General features: G+C 41.1%; 1 protein-coding gene across 3 annotated transcripts in view; it reads right to left on the reverse strand.

Moving 5' to 3' along the window:
* Positions 1-23513, reverse strand: part of DENND11 (DENN domain containing 11) — a 41498-nt gene that overhangs the window by 11429 nt on the left and 6556 nt on the right. For all 3 annotated transcript variants that reach the window (XM_058531617.1, XM_058531609.1, XM_058531627.1), the window contains exons 2-4: positions 15241-15340; positions 14110-14268; positions 3974-4127 (exon numbers count right to left, since the gene is read on the reverse strand). In XM_058531617.1, the coding sequence (XP_058387600.1) occupies positions 3974-4127; positions 14110-14268; positions 15241-15340 (413 nt within the window). The remainder of the gene's footprint in view (positions 1-3973; positions 4128-14109; positions 14269-15240; positions 15341-23513) is intronic.

Here is a 23513-nt window from a genome sequence, read left to right on the forward strand (position 1 = left end):
AATGAATGCTCAACCCTGCATTCTGATCTTATTTATTCATTCATTCATAGATGCATGGATGCATTTATGCAAGAAATATTTCTCACCTGCTTAATTTTCGCCAAACACTGTGCTAAGCCGTCAAGTTCCAACAATGAACAAAGAGACCCAGGCCCTGCCCTCGTCTAGTTTATAGGCTAGTGGGAGAAACAGGTGCACAAGTAATTAAACCCCAGCCTGAGAGCCGTGATGGGAGAAGGGCAGGGGGCTGTAGGAGTGTGCCTGACCCAATTCTGATGGAGAAGACTTCCTGGGGGCAGTGATGTCAGCTTCGACATAAGGGGTCACACGGAGGGACGGTGTTCTTGGCTGAGGAACCAGCATGTGCAAAAGCCCAGAGATAAGAGACAACATGCCACTTCCTGGAACCACAAGTAGTTGGGGTGCTGGGCCTATGCCAGGAAAGTAGCCACAATGAGGCAAACCTACTATCTTCTGAAAGAGTCAGCTGTAAAGATTGCACCCCTCCCACACTTGACCCGTCCAACTGTACGACGCAACAGACACTTCCCCGGCTTTCATTGAAATCAATTTCTCCTTGCGCAGCCTTGTCCTGCTGTAGCTTTTACAGAAAACTTTTCCTGACGTGCACAGTTCTGACCTTTATTTCCGCACCCACTTTTCATGTCAGGTCGTCTATCCTCTTCTTACTCCCCAACCATTGCTGGCAAGCCCCTCGGGTTCACTCTTCATCCCTCGTCTTCCACTTGCCCCCGCTTCCTGGGAATCCATCTACTCCTGGGGCTCCACCCCACCCTTGTCTCTCCCCCACTTTCCCATTTCTCTGGGGGAGCATTTACCAGCCATTGTTGGGCCTCTGAGAGAGGCTGTCATCCTTCCTTCCTCCCCGTCTCCAGGTTTTTTTGTCTGCAATAGTCTCAGATTTGACACCCACTTTAAAACTTTACTCATTTTAAAATTTTCTTTATACGTGTTCACTTTGTGAAAATTCACTGAACTATATACCTACGGTTTTTTAACTTGTTGCTACAAATATTATATTTCAATAGAAAGCTTACATAGAAATTTCTTTATATGTACATATATGTGATATTCCATAAATGACCAATGGAATCATTCATATATACCATTTTTTTAGTGCTATCATTTTTTTCCCCAGCCCTTCCTTTTTTTTTTTTTTTACACATATAAATCATTGTCCCTCCATACCTTACCTCACCCCCAGGTAAGAGATGTGTTAATAACCTAGTATACACCCATCCCTATTTTCCAATGTTTGTGGATGCATGTTTGTGTATCTATCTCTATCTACACTCAAGGTTGTAATTATTTTACAAAAGTGTAATCATACCATATATAGTTTTCTGCACTTTGTTATTCTCACACAAAAATACTTCCTGGTAGAGATTCCATGTCAACTACTTATGTTCTAATTCATATTCATTGTGGCCATATAACATACGGGGCATTCTAATTTTTTACCACTCTGAACAATGCTGAATTAAACATTCTTATACAGACATCGTGAAACTCTGGTGGTTTATAGATAAAGGATAGATCCTAACAAGTGGGATTGCTGGATCAAAGGGTACATGTATTTTTAATTTTAAGAAGTGCTAACAACTTTTTTTTTAAAAAGACTGTTCACATTTCTATCTGCAGCCTAATAAAGTATCCTTTTCCCTGCATATCCTAGGGTTTAGCATTTATGCTAAAGAGCTGCCCTCAATAAGGCAAAAGCAGAGGGCAATTTTACTTTTTCGCCCTCTGTCTCTCCTTCTTGGCCTCTTGGGGAGAGGAGTCCAGGGACGCCCAGGTCAGGGGCTGGTCAGCTCCCTGTGGGTTTGGAATTAGCCCACCAGCAATTTGACTCAGAGGGAAAAAATGGGTCCGAGTTAGGAGTGGAGAGACAGAGCATGGTTTGGTCAACACAAGCCCAGAATCGCCCTAATAACCCTCTGACCACTTCTTAATTATTGCCTCTCAGCACAGGCCATGGGGCTGGGAAATCTTCCAACTACATTTCCTGGGCTCCCATGCCAGCTGGCTTCTTGTGAGGTTCTCCCAGTGGGGGGCAATGACTGCAGACTAGAAGGCAAGAGGAGGGGAGAAGGAATTCTCTTCAGTTTCTAGCCTCCAGCTTCTCCCAGCTGCCCTAGCCCCAGCCGAGCCCCACGCCTCAGAGGGTCCAGCATCATCAGGTGCACAGTGTGCCTTTCTAAGCAAGCTGAGCCACGGCTGCGCAGGGGCCCTCCTCCAAGCTCCTGTCATTTTGATAATGTCACCTCTCTCTCCTTGTCACCCCAGCCCTGGAGTGTGTGGCAGGCAGCCTCTAAGAGCCCCCAGTGATCCCCACCTCTTGGTATTTACAGCCTTATGTAATCCCTTCTTCCTCTTGAGTAACTTGCCTCTAACCAACAGAATATGGCAACATTGTGGGGCTGTAACTTCCATGGTTAGCTTACAAAGGATTTTAACTTCCATCTTTCCCGTAGACTTTTCACTTGCTGGCTTTGATGAAACAAGTTACCATGTTGGAGAGACCCACATAGCTACGAACTGAGGGTGACAAACAGCCAGCAAGGTACTGAGGCTCTCAGTCCAGCTGTCCTCCAGGAACTCAATCCTCCCAACAACGACATGAGCTCAGAAGTGGATACTTCCCCAGTTGAGCCTTCAGACCAGACCCCAACCCTGGCTGACACCCTGACTGCAGTCTCATGAAAGACATGAAGCAGAGGACCCAGCTAAGCTGTGCCTGGATCCCTGACTCACAGAAACTGTGAGATAACAAATAGGTACTGTTTCAAACCATTAACTTGGGGGTAATTTGTAATGCAGCAACAGATAACTAATAATAGGCTAGAAGCCACTATCTGTATTTACTAATATATAGATTACCTCGTTTCCTTTTTGCTCCTTCGGTCTTCCAATTACCATGTTACTGATTCCCTGTATTGAATTATTTTAGAATATCTAACACAGTTTGCGTTTTCCTGACAAGACCCTAACTGGTACTTATTAGGGTTAGTATCCCCTGGCCTAGTATTTAAGGTTCTCTACGATCTGATTCCAACCTATTTTTCTAACCTTTTCTCTCCTGGCCCCTGACATAACAAGTCAATCCCAAACTAGTCTGCTCACGTCCCGTGAACCTGCCTCATGCCTTCTCACATCCACCTCTCCACAAAGGCAGTGGAGTGGGGTAGGAGTGCTCATTGGCCTCAGCACCAGCCCTGTGTTTAAATCCTGGCTCTACCTCCTACTGGCTATAAGGCCGTAAGCAAGTCAGTGAACCTCTATAAACCTCAGCTGGTTTTTCTGTAAAATAGGGATTAAAAAAGCATTTGCTTTTAAGAATCCTGCAATAGGTACAGATAAAGAGCAGAATGCCTAACTCACAGAAGGTGCTGGGAAAAGTGACAGACCGTGGCTCCCACTACTGCTCATGCCTTCCCTCCATCTGGAATTAGCATCCCTCACTTTCTGCCTAGCCAAATACTTCAGGAAGCAACTTCTCTTCCAAGCTGCCTTCCCAGAGTTCTCCCTTAAACTCATGGTGTAATTTCTCTATCACAGAGCCTGAGGTTTCCACTGAAGTATCTTGTGTCCGGGGTGGGGGGGGGGGCCGGGGGGGGGAGGAGGAGGAACTCATCTTTAGTTCAAGTATGTGGCTTTAAAATATCTGAAGCAATCAACAGAATCAAATCCACCTCTTCCCCCCTACAAGTTTACCACAACTGGCCTATCAATATGGCTTTGCACCATGATTACTGAAGTATCTAGAAAGCATATTAAGACAACTTGCCTTGTTTTAAAAGAACCCAAATGCTTAGGTTACAATCCTATCCTATCAAAACCAGATGTTGGGTATGAGCCTAAGACATAAATTCCCTGTTAATTAAAAAAATAATCAACAACTACTGTACCCAGACACAAGTCCAGGACGGTGTGAGAGTACGGCTGGCCTCACCTTCATCTCAGGGTACATGTATCGGTGGATGGAAGGCAGCCAGTAGACAGGGGGCAGGCTGCCGCCTCTCCCGGGACCAGCATGGAGCACCCCTTTCTTGTCCTCATAGAACGCAGCCAGATGAGAGTAATGTCCCGGCGTCTCCAGCTGGTGTCTGCACAACACACACACACGTGCCCAGTGAGAAAAGCTCTGGCCGCAGCTCTGCCACTCACTCCCCCGCCCCAAAGACTCGAACACTCAGGGGCAAAGGGCCTGATAAACTAAAAAGACCCCCTTTTGAAGTTGCCCAGGATGCCTCCCTTGGTGTTACAGAAGATCCTTAGGAAAAGCTCAAACGCAGAGTCTTAAACTCCCTGACAGCGCCTTGGAACACATTCTCCTTCTCATGGGAAACAGGCAGAATTAACAGACTATGACTAATGTCTATTGTTCTCAAGCAAGGTATGCTAAAGACGGTGCGCTTCCCAGAGAATGGCTGTTGGCTGTGAGAAGGGATAACTTTGAAGATCACAAATTCCCTGCTTCACGCTGCTTTTTGTCTAGAAATCATGCTTGCTTGCTTTCTTTGTTGTTATAAAAGAATAAGAGGAAGCTTATCTCTCAATGTCTCAAATAAGGGAAAACAATTATTACTAGATGTCACTAAGGGCTCATAATTTCCACACCAATAAAGTAATAAAAAGCTCAGAATCTGTTCTTTTCCCACTCCCACCCTGCTTGGCCGGCAGAGACTTGGCTGTGGGTAGCCCTGTCAACTGACTCCAAAACCAACAAAGCTGCATTGAGGCACTGGGCCACTTGGAGAACGGCCACCACCTCAAGCTGAGCACAGGAGCGCTGTGGGTACTGTTTGGCACTATGTGTAATGGGGGTGTATTGGGTTGAATTGTGTCCCTCCACAAAAGATATGTTGGAGTCCTAATCCCCAGGACCTCAGAATGTGTCTTTATTTGGAGATAGGGTCTTTACAGAGGTAATCAAGTTAAAATGAGATAATAGGGTGGCCCCTAACCCAAAATGACCGGTGTCCTTAAAAAGGGGGAAAATTGGGCCACTGACATACACACAAGAAGAAAGCCATGTAAAGGTGAAGGCAGATCAGTGATGCATCCATAAGCCAAGAACACCAAAGACGGCCAGCAAACCACCAGAAGTTAGGAGAGAGACAAGGGACAGATTCTCCCCGACAGCCTCAGAGGAACCAACGCTGCCAACAGCCTCCAGAACCGTGAGACAATACATTTCTGTCGTTCTAAGTCACCCAGTTTTTGGTACTTTGTTACCGCAGCCCTAGGAAGGTAACATAGGGAGGAGTAAAAGGCACTAAAACCTTCTTAGCCCATTTTTACTTTTTCAGTGCCCTACAATTTCCATCATACTGCAATAATAAAAAAGAATCAGAAGACAGCTTTATTGAGCAAGGGGAGGCATGTCTAATTATGGTTGGTCCTGGAACAAGGACAACAGGCAATCCCCCCAACCTGACACTGTTGGCTTATTCCTAACGCTGACACAAAGCGCTCAGATTCAAGATTTTCCTTGTCCCATCGGCAGCCAGCTGCCCCCCAGCCATCTCCACTCCAGAGTGACTCACAGCTCCCGACGTCAGGGCTCTGGCTGCCACTTCTTCACTGTGAGATCTCAGGCAAGCTGCTAAACTTTTCAAAATCCACCTATTTTTCTCTCCTTAAAATGCAGATAATAGTACCACCTCAATATTATTTTGAGGTGTAAATGAAATAAAGAAGAAAAAGTGCCTCAAACAGTTTGTGACACATTTCAGACACTCACAAAACATTAGGTTTCTTCCTTCCGAGCTATCCTGCAGCATCTAGCCAGGCCCACAGTGAGGGCTCAGAAACAGTGGGTAAATGGGGAAGATTCAGGGCAAGCCCCAGAAGAGACCTTCAGGCAAATTTACATTTTAAAAAGAAAAAAATCCACATCAAATACATTCAAAAAATGATTACTAAAATCAGTTTCTCTCTGAATGATAGCTCTGTAATTTGGGGATTCCTATACATTCTATTTTAAGCTTTGCACAAGGTGGCAGTCATGTGACATAACAATAAGTGACTATGGGAAGGGGGTGTGCTTATAATCATTCCTTTCACTTTTACAAATGTTCATGTGCCAGATGGGAAGTCCATGGTGGCTAAGCCGTATTTGACTATTCTGAGAAGATGGCAGATTTCAGATACTCTTCAGGGATGTGTGTCAAATTGATGAAAGTTTGGTTAATACAAAATAACACAAAGACAATTAAGTTCAAAAAGGTAGTTTCAGGGTCCTGTCCTCTGATAGCCTGAGCGATCACTGACTGATGGAACAGAACAAGGCAATAACAGGGACTACAGAACTATACAAACATAGACATAAACATAAATTAGCAGTTCCTGGATAAATGTTAAACAGCTGTTGTATGAAACCCACAAAATGTAAACACACTGCAGATTTTGCAATAAACAAGATTGATCACCAAACCACAAAGCCAAGATAAACCAAAAGGCATTGAAACAAGGCTGATAGTACTGAAAGATAAGCTGGTCTTCAAAGATGATACAAAAAGAGACCTTCCCGGTGATCTTACCCAAAAGCATGCATAGGTGAAGAAACCACTACACTGAAATGTAAGCCAAGCCACCTACAAAACTGTCCAAGAGAAGCCATGGAAACTGTAAAACCTAGAGAATAACTGGCATGATATATGCTAGTGATCTGAAGCCATAGGCTTCACAGCCAGATCGAGGATTCCCCCGCAGGACCAGACACTGGGATATTCCTTAAGCCCACAGCCCCCTTCGCCAATACAACAGAAGCTTATGTGACCACACCGATGCCCACTGCAACTAACCCCGCCTTCCCCTACCATATCCTGGCAATAACGCACCCAGTGTAAAAACCAGAGATGCCTCTGTGCAACAACTATACTTCATCACTTTGGTGTATTCGTTACTGGTCCAAACAAGTCTGTCTTCTGGCTTTGCAAATACGGAAAAACAGGCATTCCCATTTACTGCTGGTGCAGGTACAAAATGGTACCACCTTTCTGAAGGGTCACTTGCAATATGTTACAAATTGTACACTGTACATACCCTCTGACCCAATGATTCCATTTCTAGGAATGTAGCCTAAAGAACGGTATATGAACCATCGTTTACCCACAAGAATGCTCATGTTTACAGTGGTGAAAATAACAAACAATCTAAATGCCCAATAACAGTGAAATAATTAAATAAATTGTGATACATCTATATATTGAAATGCTGTGAAACCACCAAAATGATGTTGACAACTATTATTCATGATATACCGGAAGGTTAACATACCAACTTAGAAAATTTAGATATTGAATGACTTCAGTATTCTTTTTTTTTTTTTAATTAATGTATATACACATATTTATACATGGGAAAAAGATTAGAAGGATATAAATGTTAACAGCAGAGACCTCTGGCTAGTGGGATTATGTTCGTTTTTTCTTTGAGCTTTTCTCTATTTTTCAAAGTTTTCTACAATAACTATATGTTAATTTTATATTTAGTCTTTTTAAACTTTTCATTATGGAAATTTTCAAACATACACAGAAAGTAGAAAGAAGAGAATAATGAACTCCATGTGTCCATCACTTAGCTTCAACAATGACCAATATTTTATCAATACGATTACATCTATACCACACCCCCCCCACACCATTTTTTCCCCCGAAATGTTTTATTTTTTTTTTCCCCCAAAGCCCCAGTAGATGGTTGTATGTCATAGCTGCACATCCTTCTAGTATGTGGGATGCGGCCTCAGCATGACCAGAGAAGCGGTGCGTCGGTGTGCGCCCAGGATCCGAACCCGGGCCGCCAGCAGCGGAGCCCGCGCACTTAACCGCTAAGCCACGGGGCTGGTCCCCCCCCCCGGAAATGTTTTAAAGCAAATCCCACATCATAACATTTTACCCTTAAATACTTCAGTGTACATCTCTCACTGATAAAGTCTACCTAAAAAATAACATCACCACCATGCCATTATTTTGCCTAAATAATGAATAATGATGCCATAAGATAAATTAATACCCAGTCCACATTCAAATTATACCAACTGGCCCCCAAATGGTATTTTATAGTTGGTTGTTTGAATCACAATCTAAGCAAGGTCCAAAAATGTGGTTATATGTCTTAAGTCCCTTTTATTTTATAATGCTTCCTTTTCCTTTTTCTAATTTATTTTTAAAAATTTTAAATTATAAAGTAGTTCTCCAATATCCTCTTATTAATAAAAAATAGTCATAGAAAGGACTCTCTAACTAGAGAGATATTACAGTCAAGACTTATGGATGAAATCCTAATAAATTTGGGATATCAAAAGAATGAACACAAAACACTGATTTGGTGTTTGCAGAAATCAAGTCTATTAATTTATACAAAAGTCACCGCTGCAGTCAAGTACTATCTCTGCCTAGAGCTGAGCTCACCTCACTATGCTTCTTTCTTTTCCTCAAACTGTCTCATGTAAGTCTCTTGTCTCATGTTACCTCGAGCCCTCTTTAATCACCAAGCTGGAAAACCTTTCTAGTTATGACTCAAAAGCTTGAAGCCATAAAAAGATTAATGAATTCAACGAACAAAAGCATCTGCATCACAAAAAATGTTAAAAGCCAAATGACAAAGTGGAAAAATATTTTCACTTTATATCACAAAGAACAAATCTCTCTATTATACGAAGAACTCCTAGAAATTAATAAGAAAAGGACAACAACCAAAAAAAAAAAAAAAAAAAGAGTAGCAAAGGCTAGAAACAGTTCACAGGAGAGACAAATGACTCAAACATACATAAAGGTGTTCAATGTCACCTATAAGAAAAAGGCAAATTAAATCTATACTTATGTACCATGTGTTACCCATAATGCCAAAAATCAAAAAGTTTTATTTTTGTGTTGGCAATGTTGTGAGGAAACAGCATTCTCCTGCTTTCCTGTTGGGCATGCAAAATGGTAAAATCTCTATGGGAGGCAATTTGACAATATGTATTAAAATTACAAATACATATACCCTTTGAACCACCAGTTTTTCTTCTGGAAATTGAATGTACACATATTCTGCTCATGTGTGAAATGATACTTGTTCATGGGTATTCAGTGAGCATATCTGTAAGAGTACAAGAGTGGAAACAACCAAACGTCTATCAATAGGAGCCTTGATAAAGAAAGCACGGTTCTTCTATAACCGGCACATGACACAACTGTGAAAATCAGTGAAGACACTCTCCATGTACTGATATGAGAAGATCTCCCTGACACACTGTTGAATGAAAAAGGCAAGGTACAAAACATGTATATAACATGTTACCTTTGTATGAAAAGGGGGAAAATAAGAATATACACTTTTATTTGTATATACATATTCACAAACTTTGGAAAGATATATAAGAAATTAACAGTGATTACTGGGATTAATGGATGGATGTGGGAACTGGCTGAAGACTTTTCATTTTATGCCAGTGGTAACGACTGCCTCTTCTTTCTTTAGTATTAGAACCTTCCAATTTTAGCTGGTCATATGGCCACCCAGTTAAGGACCACATTTCCCAGACTTTCTTGCTGCTAGGTATGGCTAATAACTAAGAACTGGCCAATGAAATGTGAGCAGAAGTGATGTGTTCAACATCTGGGATTCCTGTGTCTTTCCCCTTTCTGCAGCCTGGGACATGACATGGTAATGGTGAGTCAGCTTCTACAATGTATAAGAGGACAATACTTTAGGAGATGGCAGAATAAAAGACAGAAAGACTTGGGTCCCAGGATGACCCAGGGGAGCAGAGCCACCTACCAGACTGGACTGCTGCTCTCCCTTGGGGACCGTCATGCTAGAAAAGCTGTACTTCTATCTTGTTTGAGTCACTGTATTTTGGGTCTCTCTCTTGCAGCAACTTAACCTGTACTCTAGCTAAAGCAGAAAATGATACCTAGAAATGAGTTACTACAGTATCTAAAACCACACTGTGACATTGACTTAGCAGCTGGTAAGGGAAGGTGGTAAGAAAATAGATATTGCAGACTAGAAAGCTCGTAACCCTTGTTACACTGAAGACAGACATTTGCTAGAACTTCAGTAACTTGAAAGACAGGCCCTGTGTCATCTGAACTTGTAATTTTAGGGGAAGGTGTTAAAAATAGAATGTTGATTGCGCCTTATTTTTAGTGAGCTACTATACGAGTAAGATGAAAATAGGCAAGAACCGGCCAGTTGGCAAGGAGAAATGGAAGGAAATATAGCCTCAGGGCAGTGTGTACTGAGTTCTGCAATATAAATTAGTTGAGAATTCAATCATTTGGGACCCCATGGGACTGCAAAAGCCAATTGCTTTTGCACCCTTAAAGCAGGAAATAAAAATTTCTTTCAAAGCCTCTATAACATATTCTTGGCCAGATACAGGAGTCGGCCCATTTGTAAAGATCAGATTTAGGGTACCGCCTCAAGGCAGTTACCGTTGAAATAAGGAAAAGACGGATAGGCCAAGAACAGATACCAGTAACTAACCTACAGTCCCCTGACTTAAAAATTAAGACCCAAAAGAGGTCTTTGACAGTGGATACTTTTACCTAGAACCAAGTGGAAGCAAACAGACCAGAAGCCTATTTAGTTTTTGAGGGATCCGTATTGTCACATGCCTGCCCTAAAAAAGCTCGTGAGTTCTCAACCCTTAAATGTCTCCCAAACCTACACCAGCAGGAAACACGTTCTAAAGCTATGCAGCCTCAAGAAGGGCATGTTCTTCAATGCCAGCTTCAGAAGTGGTTGTGGTAGAAAATGGATAAAGAACCTCCTAGAAGGCAAAGCCAGGAGCCATGGAGGAAAATGGACAAGGGGATTCTAAAGAGCAGAACCAAGGTTTAGCCAAGGAGCATACTGCTCTGCCAGGACAAGGAGTCTTTGCAATCCCTGCTCAACAGAATTTCATTATTGTTATGGACTAATGACAGCTTGTATTTCTCATTTTTCCCTTTTCCAAATAGGAGTGTGTATTGTGGTTCCTACTCTATCTTCCATGTTGCATTTGGGAAGTAAGGAGTGGATGGACATGTCTATTCTTTTATAGGTTTTCAGGATAAGAAGAACCATATGCTGATCTAATGAAAAGGATTGCCTCATATCACACAGAAATCCTGGATCTTAGACTGGAGGCATTAACTGGATGAGCCTCTAGGATGTCTCTCTTGGGGTGGGAGGAACGTCCTCTCTGTATGGGAAAAGGAGTACACACAGATACGTAGGTGGTCAGAGGGGAAAAGTGAAGCAGAGGCTGCTAATTTTTTCTGAAAATCCATTTGTCTCTTCTCCCTGTTTGTAACAGAAGCCCCAGAATTTTAACTGGTCACAGGGTGACCCACCTAGAGACTAACTACCCCAGTCGCCTTTGCTGTTAGGTGTGTCTTTGCAATGGAGAACTTAACAGTGCAATGAGAAGTGATGTATGCAACTTCCGGGTCACTCCCTCTTCCCTGTGGGCTGGAATGCAGACACAGTAGTGGTGAGCAGCTTTGAACACTTGAGAAGAACATCTTAGAAGTAAAAAGAAAACACTCTCAGGATTTGGTGGAACAATGAGAGAGAAGAAGAGTGGGTCCCTGAACGATTGCCTGAAACAGCAGGCCACCCACCTTGATCACCTGTCTATTCCAGACTGTTACACACGAGAGAGAGATCCTTCTATCTTATTTGACCCACTGAATTTGGGGCGTCTGCTATTGCCACTTAGTCATAACCCTAACTAATATAAAACCTCCTTACGATTTTTGGCTTTTGAACCATGAGAATGTATTGCCTACTTGGCAAACTAATTTTTTCAAAAGGAATAATTTTTAAAAAGTAACAGGATCCCAATAAAAACGTCCTTTTTTGCTTTTTTTAACTCCATAATATTACTTCTAAGACACAAAACTGAGGAAATATTTCAAATACAGAAAAAGATATATTCATGAAGGTGTTCGCCACAGCTCCAAAATGTAGAGGAGCAGTTAAAAAAAGAAATTAGAACCATGCTAAATGCTCAACCATAGGGAATAATCAAGTAAGCTTATGGGACAGCTGTAGCATTAAAGAGCTATTAAAATACTCATCAAAATGATAAACATGAAGGACAATGGAGAGAAAACATATATATAACTGGTACTCCTGAAGAAGGGAAAAGATAGAATAAAAAAGTTGAATATTTTATTACAGAAGGAAAAGTTCTTGAATTAAAAATAAAAGACATATCTATAGATCAAAAGGGACAAACTATCCCAGAAAATAAAAGTTTAGAAACATCACAGATAAAGAAAGAATCTATAGGGATCTAGACAGAAGAGACTTCCCGGAAACAACCAGTATCAGAAGACAGCAGAGCAATATTTATAGCATCCTGAGAGGAAGAAAGAGTCAAGAGGTTTATACCCAGCCAAGAGTAAAGGTAACAGACCCACATTATCAAGCACGCAAAATTTCAGGGAAGGCAGCACACATGATCCTTTCATGGGGGGCAAAAAAAGGGCTTGATGGCAAAATCCAACCAACCAAGAAATAAATCAAATCAGGAATTCAGGAATGCAGCAAGCCACAGTTAAGCCCGGGATGTGGTCATAAACATATAACCGAGACTTAAGAACAGTGGGATTATAATTACAGAACTAAATGTAAAAAATCTAGCAATATTTAATAATTGAGATATGAAGACAGGAGAGGTGCTGGGAAGAAGTATAAGATAACAGACTCTGTCTACAGTTGAAATACATCCTAAAAACACCAATGAGGGGCCAGCCCAGTGGAGTAGTGGTTAAGTTCGCGTGCTCCACTACAGCAGCCCGAGGTTCACAGGTTTGGATCCCAGGCGCGGACCTATGCACTGCTTATCAAGCCATGCTGTGGCAGGCATCCCATATCAAGTAGAAGAAGATGGGCATGGATGTTAGCCCAGGGCCAATCTTCCTCAGCAAAAAGAGGAGGATTGGCAATAGATGTTAGCTCAGGGCTAATCTTCTTCACCAAAAACAACAACAACAAGACCAATGACACCTATACAAAGATTTGTGCACCCTGCTGTATATATGTTATTTCTCGATAAAATAAGAATGACACCCTATTTTCATGTTTTTCATAACCTTTTTTCTTAACTGTGGGGGAATATTTCAAGAAATAATATACCTTACAGTGAAAAAATATTCACTTAAAGTTTGACAATTCCTTCAGTTTTATTTACTCCTTTCCTCTGATATATACAAGTAAAATGAAATTTAATATATTTCAAACTAGCTTATTTGATAAAATTAAATCTTCATAAAATATTAATCCTATTTTTGTAAAAGTATTTCTATATTAGAATGGCATTCACTGAATATTGACAAAGGATATCTAAGGGTTAAGATTTGGGAGTATTTTTAAAAATTAATTTTTACTTGATTATAAATTTTAAAATAATAAACATTTTTTCCCACAAACAATAAACTTCACGTTCTTTCAAAGGTGATGGTCAAGAAAGATTATGTTATATAAAAAATCAAAATAATGATAAATTTTAAAAGTAGAGTCTATAAAACTGTGTATATAGTATGATGCCAAGTATATATTTTTTAAAGTACACACACACGCATACCAGAAAAGAGGCAGATGTGCTAAAATTTTAACAGCGCTTCAGGGATTAGGGATAGATTTCTCCCTCAAAATCTGAAATGAAATTAAATTACTTGTATAATGAAAAAATACGAAATAACTCACAGTTTTGCTGCCTCTGTTAAAAATCCCCTTCCTATTACCCCAAATAATAAGCAATTAGGTTAAAAAATTTAGCTTTTTACCTACCTGGGGCAAGGAGGTAATTATTGCAGCTTTAGGGTAAACAAAGATCACGTACATGTCAACAAATTATTTAATAAAACAAAATTGATGATGATATAAACTGAAAGCAAAATCTACCCCAGCTTCCATTACAGTATAAAGAATCATTATGCAGGACTTGGGTTGAAACACAAAGACCACCACCTGAGGCATGAAACACGGCCACGGATGTTCTTGGAAAGGCATCTGTTGTTTTGGCACACAACCTCTGTCTCTGAGGGCTCATCACATACACACCAGCTGCCTCCCCGCACGTGTATGTGGGCCACGTACCGAACTTGGTTCTCCAAGAAGTGCATGTAGCGGTACAGCAGGGTGTAGGATGGAGAGAGGATGCCCACAGACTTCATACGTGCGCCCCGCTCCAGCTCGCTTTCCACGGGCATGTTGGCAAAGCAGGCCAGGCCGAAGAAGGGCCCCTTTCGGAAATAGCTACAATAGATCAAATGTGTAGTGTGGCTCGAAGTCAGAGAGAGAAATTTTGTCTTGCTCTGCTTTCTTCTTTGAGATGCAGTCCCAAACAAAAGCAGTAACTGTGTCCAGGGCTCCAGATGACAAAGCTCAGCCTGAAAATAACTTTCAGAATCTCAGGAGAACAATTAGCCTCAACCACCCAAGCTCACAGAGGAGACCACCAAGGCTCAGAGATTATGGAACCCGCCCAGGGTCACCCAGCTGGAGCCAGGACTTGATCTGCGACAAGCCTGCTGCTCAATCACCCATGACCATGGATTCACCCCTTCTCTCCTGCGTAACAACTAATGACTTGATGGCAGACCCAAAACAAAGATTCATCCTCAGGGCTGCCCAGAACCAATACTCTGTTTTATTAGCATAAACAGCGTTGGTTCTTTTCTCACTTCCTGAGTCTCTGATATTTTTAATAGAGCATATGACCAGAGCTGTCACTTTACTTCCTTCCCCTTTCCCACACTTGTATCAGTCATGGTTCCAGCCCAATGAGAAGATTACCTCGTGACCTTTGCGTTCATTCCGTTTGCTCCTCCTCACAAGAAGCTTAATTACGCAGGACTATAAACTGGCCTGACTTCAAGTTAGAATTTCAAGGTTGAGCACATAAGCGTCTTAAGTTAATCCAAACTGAACTGAAACTCCATTCTTTCATTAAAGCCAAAGCTCTAGTGAGGTTCAATAATTTCTTAGAAAGAGAAGAACCTCGATGGTAGGAGTTCTTAACTTTTTTGGGTCATGAAAACCACAGAGAACCTAATAAAAGCTAGGGACTTTCTTGCTAGAAAATTGACATAAACGCACAAATCTACATATGTATTTTAAGGGCATTTACACACCCTGAAGACACCCTTATAAGAGCCCTTATGCTCTGGGGGAAGTCTGAAGGGAGAGGAAATCGTACAGAGAAGACTTACATCCAGAAGTACTTACATGAAATCAGACTGAATTTTATGGGACCCACTGGCCATAGACTTGAATTCCACACCTTCAAGGTCTATATCTTGAGGTAAGCACCATTCCACCATGTTCCCTGTGGGAAACGGAGGATACAAGTGAAAAGGAACCAAATCATTCAAAGAAAAGGGCTTAGTGCAGGGCTGAGCACAAGTGGTTTCTCACTAAATGTACTGCTGACTCCACCACCAAGATGCTCAAGTGGCTCATCTCATCCATCACCCACGTGCTGGCAGAATCCCTGAGTCACTCCAGAGGGGCATTAAGGGAACCTCCCATCTCTGCCTTCAGGTGAACACGGTTCTCCTTTCTAGACAGGACGTCATCTTTGGTTCTGCCATTTTGCTCAGCCATTTCCAAATCTCCTTCCTGTCACGGCCTCACTTCTAAGAGCTTGTTTCTTACCCTCTACCCCCATTTCCTCATCTCGTAGTCTCTCCTCAAGCCCTTGAGATCTTGCTTCCATCTCATCTTTCTTACAGCCACTAATGACTTTGACAAACTCAAACTCTTCTTATTTTAATTTGCATTCTCATTGACCTCTTTGTGGCATTTGATAATTCCTCAAAAATTTCTCCTTTTTCCTTGATTCCCAAAATAAAATGCTATTTTGGTTCTTTTCCTACTTCTCTGATCAATGTAGCTCTGCTTCCTTCCCCAACTCTTTCTCCTCTCTCCCCAAATGAGGCCCGTTTCCAAGGTTCAACCATAAGTTCTTTGCTTGCAGAAGAAGACATAGTCCCTGACCTCAAAGAGATTAGCGTTCAGAGATAAACAGATAAACAAGGAGACCAGCGATTACAGTTCTGGGGGGGGTAAATGCTTTGACAGAGAAAACGTGGGATTTTAGAACGGAGCAGTGACAAGCACCCATCAGTCTGAGGGCATCAGAGAATCACACAATAGCAGTGTTACCTGGAGACTTCAGAGAACACTATAGAATATTCCCTATTTTCATGCATATTTAAAATTTTTCAAACTAAAAATACTAACTACTTGTGAGATTTTGTTTTAGAACAAACTTATCAACACTCCAAATCCTCATTTCCTAGGCATTAGAACTACCATCAATAATCCCAGACAACGCTTTCAGAGAACTGTTCATCAGAGGTATTGCATATTCAGTCTACCTACACACAATCCAGGCTCCAAACACAACAGACATCAGAGGGTTCTCCAAACCCATATTCAATAGCCTAAAGTACTTTAAAATAGTTTGCTGTCAAGAGAGGAATCATGAAGGGGCCAGCCCGGTGGCGCAAGCGGTTAAGTGCACACACTCCACTGCGGTGGCCCGGGGTTCACCGGTTCAGATCCCGGGCGCGCACCGATGCACCACTTGGCAAGCCATGCTGTGGCGGCGTCCCATACAAAGTGGAGGAAGATGGGCACGGATGTTAGCCCAGGGCCAGTCTTTCTCAGCAAAAAAAAAAAAAAGAGGATTAGCAGATGTTAGCACAAGGCTGATCTTCCTCACACACACAAAAAAAGAGAGGAATCGTGAATCCAACCAACTAATGAGTGAGCTAAAACAGAAAGCATGAAAAAGGGAATTAAGATTTCACAAATAGAAAGGCTAGAACAATGTTGTGTCTGTCAGGACGGAAGACAAGAAAAAGCAGGCTGCACTCTGAAAGAGGGCTGAGCTTGGGGACAAGGGTAAGGTTCTGAGCACCATGTTCCCCCACGTTCCTGTCTTTCCCCTACCATCCATGTCCACGTCCACGTCCTGTGGAGCGCATCAGGACACCTAGGAAACTTAAAAAGGTGCCGGGTATCTACCCTAGACCTACAGAATCACAATCCCTTCTCGTGCCACACAGGTGACTCTGCTGATGAGCCCCAGAAGTCAGCAGCCCTCCTTGGGCCTCTGCGTACACAGTCTTAACCCTTCATGATGGCAACAGATGGCCAACCCAGGAAAGGGACAGCCTGGGATGGAGCTGCCATGACCCTCAGGTAGACTCTCCTCTGCTCACTCACCTAACCTGCCTCTTCCAGTATCTGCTACCTTGTTTCTCCCCGTGCCACTCCATACTGGGTCCACTAGGTCTAGTGTAGTTTCTGTCCTTCAACTTAGCCTGTCCATGGTTACTCAATAACCTGTTATAACTTTAACTTATCTAATCTTTGTACTGAAGTATAGAAAAGTGCACAAATCATGAATTTCCACAATGTGCACATACCTCTGTAACCAGCACCCAGATAAGAAGCAGAACGTTATCTGCACGTCAGAAGCCTCTCTTGTGCCCCCTCCAAGGCATTAACTCTCTCTCTAAGGTAACTATTATCCTGACTTCTAATATCATAAATTAGCTTTGCTATTTTTTTTTTGAAATTTGCATAAATGCAATCATAATTTGCATTCTTTTGTGTCTGTCTTCTTTTGCTCAATATTTTTTGCAAGATTCATCCATGTTGATTCACGTAGCAATAGTTTATTCATTTATTACCTCCATTCTGTGCATGTAACACTATTTATCTACTTAACTGTTGATGCACATTTAGCTTATTTCCAACTTGAAGCCATTACAAACAGCAATGCTGTAAAGAATCCTTACTTGTCATCTGTGAACACACGTCTGGTGGCTCTGCAATGAGTCCACCTGGCTAGGCCGGACTATGTTTCTCAGAATTCTCTTCCTTGGACGTTTCCAGCTGAGACTGGCAAGGCAGAAGTGAGGCAGAAGCAACATCATGTTTACATCAGAAGGTCGATGCAGGAGCATCAAGCAGCTGATATGTGTTGTTGCTCATCTACAGGCTCACCACACTGCGGTTGGGGTGGGCGTGTAGCAGCCAGGCCTGCTGATGCTGGATTCACTTTTCCCTGGATCCTCTTGCAGCTTCTCTGACTCCTAAGCCAGGTGTGTGCTTAGTTCCATAATGAAGGGCATCAGCTTCATCAGGACACCCACATCATTAAAGCTGGAGGCAGTGACAGACTGGCTCGGGTTCCCACCCACCCTCATGAGTTCCAGCTTGTTCTCCTTCTTCCCAGCCTTACTCTCTTCTTCCACAACTGCCCGCCCAGAGGACTGCAAGCTACATCATCAGACACAAAGACAAAAGCCTTACGCAGATAGTCTAACCAGCTCCCACAACTGCATAGGATCAAATTCCTGCAATAAATCTCTTTATGCATCTCTTAGTGGTTCTGTTTCTTTGATTAAACCTTAACTGACAATATGGACACATTTCCCTAGGAGTAGAACTGCTGTAAAAATGTTTGCATCACTGTAAACTAAGGAACCTTCGATAATTCACAAAGCAGTATTTCCCAAAGCTCATGTTAGTTGAGATTCTACAAAAAATAAAACAAAAATTTTTTTAATTTTTTAAAATTTTTATTGGTGTCATAATAAGTTTATAACATGAAATTACAGTTGTACATTATTATTTGTCAGTCACCATATGTATGTTCTCCTTTACCCCTTATGCCCACCCCCCAACCCCCTTCCCCTCTGGTGACCACTAACCTGTTCTCTTTGTCCATGTATTTGTTTATCTTCCACATATGAGTGAAATCATACAGTGTTTGTCTTTCTCTGTCTGGCTTATCTCACTTAACATAATACCCTCAAGTTCCATTCACGTTTAAAACAAAATTTTAAAATGGGATTTTGGCCAAACAACCTTTGTTTAGGTTAAATAACGATGGACACATTCCTTTACTGCAGAACTTCTCAGAGCCTTTAATATGTTACTCTGCATTGTGAATCTCTGTGAGATCAATGTTTAATGTTTCCACAATTATTTGGTCAATAAACCTATTTTAAGGAGCATCTTAAGAGACCAATTTTACAGAAGGCATTTTTTTTTTTTTTAAGAAAAGCTAGTATATAAGGGGCTGCAAGTTGACCCTCAGTATCCACTCTTCCTTCCTTATAGAACCTCCTATTTTTAGCTTGGCACATGGCCTTCCAAATGATGACAATGTTTCTCCATACTTTCTTGCATATAGGTATGGTTACATGAGTAAATTCTGGCCAATAGGATGTGGACAGAAGTGAGGTGTGTAGTTTCAAAATGTGTCTTAAGGAAAAGGAGTATGCTGCCCTTTCCTCCATACTGCTGCCTGGAATGTGGATGTGGTGACGAGCCATCCTGAATCATGCAGATGAAGGCATCAGCCTACATATCCTAGAAGGGATGATGGAGCAACAGCCAACATGAGTCTAGGTCCCTGGATGACCTCATGGATCTGAGCCAACATTCCAGCCCTGGGCCAGCTATCTCCTGACTGTTACATAAAAAAGAAATAAACTCCTGTCTTGATTAAGCCACTGTTAATTTGCATCTCTGGTATTCACGGCTAAACCCATGTCCTACTTAATATAGTTGACCTGTAGAATGAAATCTCCATTCCTTAGCCTAGTTCTCAAAGCCTTCCTCCTTGTCCTCTGTGCCTGGCCAATCCTCATTGTACTGAATGACATCCTGTGAGTTACGCTCTTCACCTCTAGATGGATGCAAGCCATTCTGGGATGGGAAGAAAGGTCCATGAGGGTCAGGCTGGCAAATCATGGAATGGAGCACTAGCTCCAGAACACCACTCTGGGAATAGTTATCTTTCTCCCACAGGAACAACATTTCTGCTGACACATTCCTTGGATGAATGGGAAGTAGATAAAAGCTATTATGGTCCTCATCCCAGCCTAATATAATCACTGTCTTAGATGTCTGTTTCCCCAGGAGACTGAACTTCTTAAAGGCAGGCACTTTGCTTGTTTATCTTCACACCCCAACAGAACACAGTGCCTAGCACAGGACAGTATGGGCATTAAAAAAAAAGAAATGGGGGTCGGCCCCGTGGCATAGCGGTTAAGTGCGCACGCTCCACTGCTGGCAGCCCGGGGTTCGGATCCCAGGATCGCACTGACGCACCGCTTCTCAGGCCATGCTGTGGCAGCGTCCTACATAAAGTGGAGGAAGATGGGCACAGATGTTAGCTCAAGGCCAGTCTTCCTTGGCAAAAAGAGGAGGATTGGCATGGATGTTAGCTTAGGGCTGATCTTTCTCACAAAAAAAATAAAAATAAAAATAAAAATAAATGGTTAAGATGGTAAATTAAAAAAAAAATGAAAAGTTTTATTGAGGACAGGCATGTTCTTAAAAAGCTAATTAATGAATTAATGTTAATTACCCTAGGAGTAAAGATATTGTGGTTATGTAGGAAAATGTCCTTCTTAGGAGGTTTATACTCAAGTATCGAGGAGTAAAGTATCACCATGTCTGCATTTACTTTCAAATGGCTCAGGAAAAAAAAAAGGTATATCTATATCTTATATAGTCAATTCTGATATAAGGCCTGTGGAATTTGTGTCAACACAATTGATATACTAGGGAAGCATTTGAGCATAGGGAATTTCACATTTGTTTATGCTATAGATTCAATGCAATCTCAATCAAAATCTCAGCAAGTTATTTTGGAGATACTGACAAATTAATTCTAAAGTTTATATGGAAAGGCAAAAGGCCCAAAATAGCCAACACAATACTGAAGACAAAGTTGGAGGACTAATAATACCCAATTCTAAGACTTACTATAAAACTACAGTAATCAAGACAGTGTTGTATTGGTGAAAGATTAGAAAAATAGATCAATAGAACAGAATAGAGAGCCCAGAAATAGACCCACACAAATATTGTCAATGCAACTTTGCCAAAAGAGCAAAAGCAATACAACAGAGCAAAGACAGTTTTTTCAACAAATGGTGCTGGAACAACTGGACTTTCACATGCGAAAAAATGAATCAAGACACAGACCTTACACCTTTCACAAAAATTAACTCAGTATAAATAGTATACCTAAATGTAAAAAACAATATTATAAAACTCCTAGAAGATTACAGGAGAAAATCTAGGTGACCTTGGGTTTACAATGAGTTTTTAGATTAACAACACCAAAAGCACGATCCATTTAGAAAAAAGATCGGTAAGTTGTACTTCATTAAAATTAAAAATTTCTGATCTGTGAAAGACACTACTAAGAGAATAAAAAGACAAGCCACAGACTGGTAGAAAATATCTGCAAAAACATGTCTGATAAAGGCTTATATCCCAAATACACAAAGAACTCTTAAAACTCAACATTAAGAAAACAAACAGCCCAATTTAAAAAAATACACAAAAGATCTGAACAGACATCTCACCAAAGAAGATATATAGATGGCAAATGAGCATATGAAAACATGCGCAATGTCAATATGTCGTCAGGGAATTGCAAATTATGAGATACTACCTCACATCTATTAGAACGGTCAAAATCCAAAACACAGAAAACACCAAATGCTGGTGAGGATGCGGAGCAACAGGAACTCTCATTCACCGCTGGTGGGAATGCAAAATGGTGCAGCCACCTTGGAAGAGTTTGGCCGTTTCTTACAAAACTACACATACTCTTACCAGCAATCCTGCCCCTTTGTATTCACAAAGTTGAAAACATGTCCACACAAAAGCCTGTACATGAATGTTTATAGTAGCTTGATTTATAATTGCCAAAAACTGGAAGCAACCAAGATGTCCTTCAATAGGTAAATGAATAAACAAACTGTGGGATAGCCATACAATGAAATACTATTCAGCAATAAATAGAAATGAACTATCAAGTCATGAAAAGACATAGAGGAACCGTAAATGCATATTGCTAAGTGAAATAAGCCAGTCTGAAAAGGCTATATACTGTGTAATTCCAACTATGTGACATTCTGGAAAAGGAAAAACTATAGAGATAGTAGAAAGATCAGGGGGTAAGGAGGGATGAATAGGTGGAGCACAGAGGATTTTCAGGGCAGTAAAACTATTCTGCATGACACTGTTATGGTGAATAAATAGCATTGTGTGTTCTTCAAAACCCATAGAATGTACAACACAAAGAGTGAACCCTAATAGAAACTATGGACTTTAGTTAATTATAATGCATCAGAGTTGGTTCATCAATTGTAACAAATATACCTCACATTACAATGCAAGATGTTAATAATATAGGAAACTGTCTGGGGGAGGGGGAAGGTGGTATTCCAGAATTCTCTGTACTTTCTGCTCAGTTTTTCTGTAAACCTGAAATTGCTCAAAAAGTAAAATTAATTTTAAAAAAAGATAATAGATGATTTAACCTGGGTTATTTACCCTAGGGGCAGTAATGATATTGTGGTTACATAGGAAAATGGCCTTATTCTTAGGAGATTTATACTGAAGCATTTAGAAATAAAATGTCATGATGTCTGCAACTTACTTTCAAATAGTTCAGCAAAACAACAAACAAACAGAAAATAAAAGTACATGTATACATAGTCAGTTCTGTTATAATGCTGGCCGGATTTGCCCCAGAGCAACTGATGTATCAGTGAACAATTTGATGACAGGAAATTTTGTGTTAGCTGAGGCAGATTTCCATCATCAGGTTCACACTGTGAATGCTGAAAACTGCACCCCGCTGAACGGAGCCAGGTAGGAACACACAGATGCACCCCCCAAACCCCTCAAACATCTGCCTGAGACCTCAGTCACCATGTGCATTACGAGACACACCTACCACTTCTAGTATTACTGCTTTCCATCCAAGTTCACAGAGCCTTTCTTCCACACTTCACAGTAACTCACAGGGTCAACCTTTCCAATACTTACCTTCATACGCAAACTTCAGGTCTTTTTTAAGGTAAAGTGCCATATTTTGAGTATTCATGTATTTCTTAACCATTTAACATAAATGGTTACATACATTACAAACTGTCCTATCATTTGTATTATGTCCCTATCTTTTTTTAATGTGTCACTGACCAAGTTTTTGGGTGTTGGGCCCTTCACCTCAATTTTCCCATAAGCCCTGTGATTTTTCTTGCATGATTTTCATAGCACAGTGATTTTTAAAAATGCATATTTCATATTTTAACAGAACTGACTGTATAAGGATAAAGCAAATATGGCAAAATGTGAACAAATGGGAACTCTAAGTGAAAGATAAAATAGATTTTCACTGTACTGTTCTTCCAACTTCTTGGTGGTGTAAAAAATTTCAACATACAAATTGAGGAACATCATTGAAATAATGGAGATGTGAAAAAACATAAGGTTAGGCATACAGGACTTCGCAAACGCAATAATAATTGTGGCGATGTGCTATAAATAGGGGGATGAAGAGGCATCATGGCTAAAGGTCATCCTTGAACAGAAATATTACACTATTCTCAAAAATTGGAAACCAGTTTATATATGAAAACTGTACAGGCTTAAAGGAAAGTGATTTT

The sequence above is a fragment of the Diceros bicornis genome, chromosome 3 (genome assembly GCF_020826845.1).
Source record: "Diceros bicornis minor isolate mBicDic1 chromosome 3, mDicBic1.mat.cur, whole genome shotgun sequence".
NCBI lineage: Eukaryota > Metazoa > Chordata > Mammalia > Perissodactyla > Rhinocerotidae > Diceros > Diceros bicornis.